We start from the raw sequence: 8440 nt of genomic DNA, 5'->3' as shown, positions 1-8440 counted from the left end.
AGAGAGGGAACACAAGCAGGGGGAGTGGGAGAGGAAGAAGCAGGCTCATAGCGGAGGAGCCTGACGTGGGGCTCCATCATAACGCCGGGATCACGCCCTGAGCCGAAGGCAGACGCTTAACCGCTGTGCCACCCAGGCGCCCCACAAGGTTTTAAAAGGAATAAAGTGACCACTGTCCCCAGTGGTGTGATGGAACCAGTTTATACAGGCTCACTGACTGTGACATATTCAGGAATTTTGCACACTGGTTACTTTTGGGTAGCTTGGAATCCACCTGGTGGGACAGTCACCATGACAACGGCAGGTGCTACACATCAGAGTTTTGGTTATTTTGTTTTTATTTTGTCCTTTGGGAGTACCGGCTTGCCACTAAGTGACTAACCCTAGAGCAGTGGTACTTCATCAGTGTTAACCCCTGTTGGTGCTGGAAATTCATACAATGAATTAAAGCCATTGAGCAAACAAAAATTGCTAGAATTGAGGGCACCTGGCTGGCTCAGTCAGTAGAGCATGTGACTCTTAATCTTGGGGTCGTAAGTTTGAGCCCCACATTGGAGGTAGAGATAACTTAAAAATAAAAATCTTAAAAAAAAAAATTTCCAAAATTGAAATGTACCCCCTCATGAGATTGGTGATTTCGTATCATAACACTTGTTGGCTCCGGAGGAAACCGGGCAGCTCCTTTCTCCAGTCCCCCGCCTTTTTTTTATTTTTCCTCTTTGTCTAAGTGATTTTGAGGAGTGCCAAATCAGTATCTTCCCCTGACTGGCATACTGAGCGGCTTTGTTAATTTCCCCCACATTGTCTGTTCTAGCCCTTCACTATCCTGATTCACAGCACAGGCCCTTTACGGGAATGCAGAATGCAGACGCTTAGATGTCTGTGGTGTTCATCGTAGTCCCAAAAACCACAATGTGACCTTCCCCCCGGGGCGATTCCAAACATAGTCTAGGTCCTACACGCCTCTAGCACCAACTTGCCTCTTTCCTCCTCCCATCTTTAGGGGAAAATAATAGACTAATGTAAGTTTTCTTGACTCATCTAAGACTTCTTGATGGCACTAAATATTTTGCTTCTTAATTGCAGACCAAAGATGAACTCTGATATGCAAAATACCTTCCCTTCAAATAATGGTGCTCTGAAGACTCTTCTTAACTGAAAAGAAGAATGTTTTTTAAATATTAATTCCATGGACAGTATAAAATCCACTGTGTGATTGGATTATGAACATATGTTTCTTCTTATGATGCAGTATTCCCATAACGATCCTTTAAAGCACGGTTTTAAAATTTTATAATAAAACCACTTTTATTTTAAGGGCCTGTGTTGTGCTGATTATTAGCTGTGTTTGGACCGTGGAGCGGTGCCCAGAGGGGGGTCTGGGCCCTGGCCTCCGTGTGGAGCATCACGGCAGCCACCACTCACCCGGACACATGGTTTATGTGACAAAGCAGTGAACTGCGGTCTTTATGCCACTGTGACTTTGGATATTCAGTTTCATGGCCAAACATAATTCTAACTCTGGTACCTTACAAGGCCTTTCATAACCAGCTTCTGCCTGCATCTGTAATCCAGTTTCTCACCAACTCCTAACAGGTACCCTGAAGTCCAGCAACACCAGTCCCTTACCGTTCTGTTGGGGCCTTGCTTCTTACCTTCCTTGGTTATGCTTTCTCTTCGTCTGGAATGCTAGGACTGTCTTCTTCTGGCTTGGATACCCTCCAGTGCACATCTCAGGAAACCCTCTTCCGAATCTCTCCATCTGCATACTTGTATTACTATCGTTACCCCGCAGTGTGGTAGCAATCGTGTCATTGCCAGATTTGAAGCAACTTGACTGCAGAGACCATGATCTTACAAGTAATCCAGTAGGGGTGCCTGTAACTAGAAAGACTCAATATCGAATGGGTGGATATTGAAAAATCACCTTGAAATGTGATTAAGAGAATTAAAAAGAAGCTAGAAAGCTTAACAGTGAAACCATAATATAATGTCCTACAAATTCCTTTACTCAATAGTTTTCCCTTTCATCTATCCACTGGTTAATCTATTGCAAATTTTTTAAATTGTGGGATGTATCCTATACACAAAAGAATATAAACACATCTGCATCTTGAAAGTAATTATAAGAAAACACCCGTGTAATTACTGACAAAGATTCTTTGCTTGACCAAGCTTCAGTCTAGCTCCTGAACCTTCAAGGGCTATCTGCACTTCCTTGTAATATCTGGTTTGCACAAGCACTCAGCTAAGTTGGTTTAGAAAGAATCCCCATCCTCCATATCCCATCACTCTGTTATCTAGTAGGGTTCCTGGTCCTCCACTATCCCCCAGGTGATTAGATCACACTGGTATATTCTCAACAAGAACCCTGTTAGGTCAGATTTGCGAGAATCCCCCCATAACCCCAGCAATTCCTCAGTAATTTTCTGTCCAATGACCTCCACCCTGTTCTTTGGCTGTATATTCCCACTTGCTCGTGCTGTATTTGGAATTGAGCTGGTTTTATGCTGAGATCTCCTTTCCCCATTGCAATAGTCCCAAGTAACTTTTTTTTTTTTTTTTTTGCCACTGTACTGTTTAGCTCTGATTTTGCTTTGATATTACCATTCGGGTTCAGAATGGAATGCTGCTGGTTCTTTAGAAGTGCCCTCTGTCTCTCACCCTATTATCTCCTGCTCACCTGCTCCCATGTGACCACTACTGTGATAGCTGTGACCACCTTTTCTTTGCACTTATTTACAGTTCTACCACCTACATATACTTCCCTAAGCAATGTAGTTGAATCTTGCCTATTTTTAAATTGATATAAATGGAATCATACTGAACATATTTCTGTTGTTACTTGCCTGTTAATTTATATAGTGGCAGTACATTCATTTATACACGGACAGGATTTCATCAGATGAATAGGATTGCTCTTTTATCCATTCTATTGTAGATGGACGTTTGGGTTGTTCCCATTTTTTGGCAATTCCAGTGAAAGCTACTATGAGCATTCCTTTTCATGTTTCCTGCTTCATGTTTGAAGATTTATCCTTTCCTTTTGCATTTTTTGGCTTCATTTCCAGTTTTGCAGGAGCTTGGCTAATAACCTCCCTCAGCCCTGGGCAGAGCTGACCTTCCTCTTGGGCATCGAGGCGGCAAGGCCAGTGCACAGAGAGCCTTCTCAAAGCCTGGCTGCCTGGCTGGAGCCGCTCCTCCTGCCCCGAATGATGATTTTAACATGGAGGAATACAGCAATCTTTTCTTTTATGGCTAGTGCTTTTTGCAACTTGTTTAAGAGATCCTTCCTTATCCACTGAGTCACGGAGCGGTTTCCTACGTTATCTTCTGTGTAAGTTTCCTAGGGCCGCCTCGGCAAATTATTACAAACTTGGTGACTTAAAACAGCAGAAATTTATTCTCTCAGCATTCTGGAGGCCAGAAGTCTGAAATCAAGGGGTTGGCAGTAGTGGTTCCTTCCAGAAGCTCTCTCCCTTCATGCCTCTCTTCTAGCTTCTGGTGGCTTCTGGCAATTCTGGGTGCTTCTTGGCTTGCAGACACACACTACAGTCTCTGCCTAGGTCTTCATAGTGGTCTTCCCCTCTGTGTGTCTCTGTATCTTCTCCTTCTCTGTCTCTTATAAAGACACTAGTCATCAGATTTAGGGCCCACCCTAAAAACAGGATGATCTCATGTTGAAAGTTTTAATTATATGTGTAAAGCCTTTATTTCTAAGTAAGTACATTTCACAGGTAGGCATGTTAGGACATATCTTTCTCAGGCCACTATTCTACCCACTACATCTGAAAACATTCCTTTTGAAATTAGGAACACGAGGATTCCCACCATCACACACTACTGTTCAACATATTGCTGGAGGGGACGCCTAGGTGGCTCAGTTGTTGAGCATCTGCCTTTGGCTCAGGTCATGATCCCAGAGTCCTGGGATCGAGCCCCACGTCGGGCTCCCTGCTCTGCTGGGAGCCTGCCTCTTCCTCTCCCACTCCCCCTGCTTGTGTCCTCTTTCTTACTGGCTGTCTCTCTCTCTCTCTCTGTCAAAAAAAAAACAAGAAACAAAAAGCAAAAAAACATATTGCTGGAGGTCTGAGCAAGCACAGTAAATCTAGAAAAAAAAGTAGAAAGTAGCATTGAAAAAATAATAAATAAAACTGTCATTAAAGGCAGATAACCAGCTTCAGTACACAGAAAACCCAAATGAATCTACAGATAAATTGTTGGAATTAGCAAGAGGATTTTGCATTTGCTAAATACAAAACCAACATACAAAGTTCAATTGCATTTCAACATACCAGTTAGTAACAGAAAACGAAATAAAAATGTTTAAGATAGCACTTAAAATAGCTTTGAAAACTATGAATAACATATTTGAGAAACTGACTCTAACAAAAATGGCAAGATCTTTACAGACAAAATTATAAAAACTTTAAAAAACTAATTTAATTTAAAAATATTACATCAAAATCAGTATGAAAGATGTTATTTCTTCCCCACATGGTGTGTAGAGTCAATGTAATCCCAACCAAAATACACCCTGACCCTATTTATGTGGAACTTTGTGAACTTTTTCTTTAAAAATGTACAGGCTTGTGAAGTACAGGAAAAATTAAACACTCTTCAGGAAAGATGAATTGTGAGAACTTTCCCCACGATGCAGCAAGACTTTTATAATGCTATAGTATTTAAGACTGTGTGATATTGGTGCAGGGATACAAAATATACAACAATAACAGAATAGGGCTGCATAAACAGACGCAGACCCGTGTGTATGTGGAAACTCAACCTACTATCAAAACTGCAGGAAGGCTGGAGAAAGGTTGCACATTGCAGTGCAAGGAGCTGGGACACTTGGGTTTAATGATTCCAATGTGTGGGGGGTTCCCCACACTACCAAGCAATTCTCAGACACCAATTGGTTACAATTCAACTCCATCCTGACACTCTCTACCTAAAGACGCCATCAGATTCCACCGGTTAAGAGCTCAGTCCCACAAGACTGCCCTCCACTTCAGACTGCAATCTCAAATCCAGGTTGTTACCTGTTCTTCTGACCGACTGGCTATAAATCACAGATTACCATGACCCCTTCTTTGGTTTCAATTAATTTGCAACAATGGTTCACAGAAATCAGGAAACCAGTTTACTCACTTGATTACTGGTTTGTTACAAAGGATATCAAAGGCTATGAATCAACAGCCAGATAAAGAAATACATAGGACGAGGTCCTCAACAAAGGTGTTCAGGCTCATCAGTCTGGAAACTCTCTGACCCCCGTCCTTTTGGGGTTTTACGGAGGTTTTATTGTGGAGACATGATTGATTTAATCACTGGCCCTCAACCTCAAACCCCTCTTCCCTCCTAGGGAGATTAGGGGGGGTGGAGCTAAAAGTTCCAACTCACTAATCACCTGGTTGGTTCTCTTGGCAGCCAGACCCCATCCCTAGCTACTTTACAAAAGTCACCTCATTGCCATCACAAAAGACACACTGATCACTCTCTGAAAATTCCAAGGGTTTTAGGAGCCCAGTGCCAGAAATGGGGATAAAGACTAAATATGTATTTCTTATTATAAATCACAATATCACAGGTACCCATATATGGAAGAAAAGCAATTCGATCCCTAGCACACACTATATTCAAAGATCAATTCCAGCAAGATTAGTGACAAAACACAGAACATGATATTTTTAATCAGCAAAGAGGTTGTCTCTACATTATGCTAGTAGTATTAACTTGAGTAACTAAAATGGCTGAAGAATTATTACTTCCTTCACTTTGTGGCTCTGCTAAATAAAGCCTTAGGAGTTTTTACCAAAAACTCTAGAAGTTTCCAGAACATGTGTTTCTCATTGCACAAGTCTTTTTTCCCCTCAGCCTGAGAGGTTTGCCATTTCAATCCTTCACAATGACACTGCCACTGATGGCCTGTGTGTGTTCCCTGGACCTCAAATGACACACCAGCATAGCAGGAATTCCTCTCCTGAACACCACGTCTAGTTGGAAAAATAAGTGAAAAGTAGGTGCTGACAGGGTGGGATTCATAACACACCTCTGCTTGTCTTACAAATCTGTTGTTTAAGTGTAAATGAGGAGAGAGTTGAGATTCCAGTAAGGAAGTCAGGAGGAGTGACTTTGTTGAGCACAGAATGTGTGACCTGTTGATGGATGGTAAACTTGACAAGTCTCAGGGGTCAGTGTCCTTCAAAGTCTGGGTTAGAGAACCAGAAAACATTTGGGTTAGGGTATGAGAAATTGACTTGAAACCTTCATATGCTCATATAAGTGTATATAAATTTTTCCCTCTCCAAAAAACATTTTCTGCAACTGTATCCCTTTTCTGCAATTTTTCCCCTCAACAACATCTCAAGGATCATGGGAAGATATGCCTGCAGTTGTAATGCTCCTTGCGGTGTGAGAAGGGAGAAGACTGGCATGTCCCCAGATCTACCCTACCCATCAAGGGTTCATAGTAAAATAGTCCTGCCACTGATATCACAAAAAAAAGAAAAACAAAAACAAATAAGAAAACCATAATACATCATGTATCTTTCTGAAAGAGGACTTTCTCTACCCCCATTTGGAATGCAAACCTAAGTAAGTTCTTTCCAGCTTTCTCTTAACTTAGGAAAAAGACCCTGAGGACGAAGTATCCCCTGCATGGAACCAAAATTACCTCCTCAGGCAAAAGAACTTCCCTGAGCCAACAGGACCCCCTGAGATTGAGTCCTCAAGGATGATTGACCTGACCTTCAATGTCCACCTGCGTGTACCCACCAATCTTTCCTCACATTTTCCCTGTGTAAACCTGGAAGTATTTTGACACTTTGGAGATAGTCTTTGAGATGCTAGTCTACTGTCTTCTGGGTGTTGGCTTCACTGAAATAAACTTTCTTGTGTCACCACCTCTCGTCTCTCTGCCTTTGGATGTTGTCAGTGGGAGCGGCTGAACCTGGTCTGTTTGGGACCCCGGGAGCCAGGTGCTCTTGCTCCCCTTCCCCCACAAGCTACCTTTCCATAGTCTTACATTATATTTTTCTTAAAAAGAGTATCTTGGATATGGAGAGAGAATACGGCTATAAAGGGTAGTATGAGGGATACTTTGGTGATGGATCAGCCCTTTATCTTGATCATAGTGCTGGTTAGCGGAATATAGCATGTGATAAAACGACACAGAACCACACACACGTGTGTGCACACACATGCACAAATGAGTGACAGGAAAGAGGGCAGTTACCACCTGCACTGGGCTTGGGGTACTGATTTGCCGGGCATGATTCCACGCACAGGAGGCTCAAGGTAAAACAACAACGACAAACACCCTGCCTTCGTGGAGAGTTTGCAGTTCAGTGAGGGGACAGACGCAGTCACAGTATATTAGGGGACCAGGATAGAAGGATAGGAAGAGTGGGTGAGTTGATTAGGGAAGGCCGCACTGAGAAAATGACATGTAAGTAAGGACCCCAAGGAGATGCCACTGGAGGAGGAACAGCCAGCACAAAATTCCTGTACTGGGGGCGTGTCTGGTGGGTTCAGGTGTGAGGATAGCAAAGAGGCCTGGGTGCCTAGGGCTGAAGGAGCCAGGGAAGATGACCAGTAGGAAACAGAAAGGTAAGAAGTCACAGGACTGATCATATTGTTAAAAAGAAAACCACAGACCCAGATGGAGTCACTTACAGTAAGAGCCCACATCAGCAAACCAAGACTTACTACTAACTTAATTGCAATTTCGATCCCCACCCCCACCACCAATGTAACCTTTAACCAGTCAACATGGAATTTCCCCGTCAGCACTACTGCACTAGGAAATTTACTGACAGACCCCTTCCGCTCTCCTTAGGAGGAGGACCCTGCCTAAAACAATGCATTACTTGCTAACAACTTCCTTTCCCCCAACCCCCAACATTTAGAAATCTTTCTTCTTCCACAGCTTGATGGAGCTCCCTTTTTATTTGCTAGTGGATTCTGCCCCATTCATGAATCATTCATTAAAGCCAATTTGATCTTGTAGGGCCCAAGGGTAGGTTGCCTTAAAATGTGCCATTTTGGCATATTGGTTATTTTAAATAAAATTACCTTATGAGACAGCCCATGCAAGGACACTCAGACCCTCCTCTGTCCCCCTGAAAGCAGGAAATGAATCTCCCCGTGAAAGGCACTCTCCCTGTACCAGGAGGTAAAGTGTCATCCTTATCACCAGAGATGGAAAATTTAGAGTTGAGAAAGCTATATAAACAACCTTTGTTACCTTTTACTAATTTGCTTCCATGACCCAAATTCTGTTTAGAATTCTTTACTGATTGAAGGTCCCGAAGTTTTCTTTGTCCTGTCAATTCTTCACAGATTTATTGTCTTTGTCTAAAGAGTATAGTAATTGCCTGTCTTGATCATTTCTTTAGGACCTCTGTGCACATGTAATAAAACGTTGGGTTTTTTTTTT

The 8440-nt window shown here is 42.5% G+C and overlaps 1 protein-coding gene across 1 annotated transcript in view; it reads left to right on the top strand.

Annotated features, from left to right (window-relative positions):
* POGLUT2 (protein O-glucosyltransferase 2) overlaps positions 1-1317 on the top strand; it is a 12415-nt gene extending 11098 nt beyond the window's left edge. The window contains exon 10 of the mRNA XM_002914846.4: positions 1087-1317. Within this exon, the coding sequence (XP_002914892.1) occupies positions 1087-1104 (18 nt within the window). The 3' untranslated portion in view covers positions 1105-1317. The remainder of the gene's footprint in view (positions 1-1086) is intronic.
* The last annotated feature ends 7123 nt before the right edge of the window (positions 1318-8440 follow it).

This window comes from Ailuropoda melanoleuca, chromosome 7, assembly GCF_002007445.2.
Source record: "Ailuropoda melanoleuca isolate Jingjing chromosome 7, ASM200744v2, whole genome shotgun sequence".
NCBI classification, from domain to species: Eukaryota; Metazoa; Chordata; class Mammalia; order Carnivora; family Ursidae; genus Ailuropoda; species Ailuropoda melanoleuca.
Note: the sequence above shows the minus strand (reverse complement) of the source record. Positions and strands in the feature narration are given on the sequence as shown.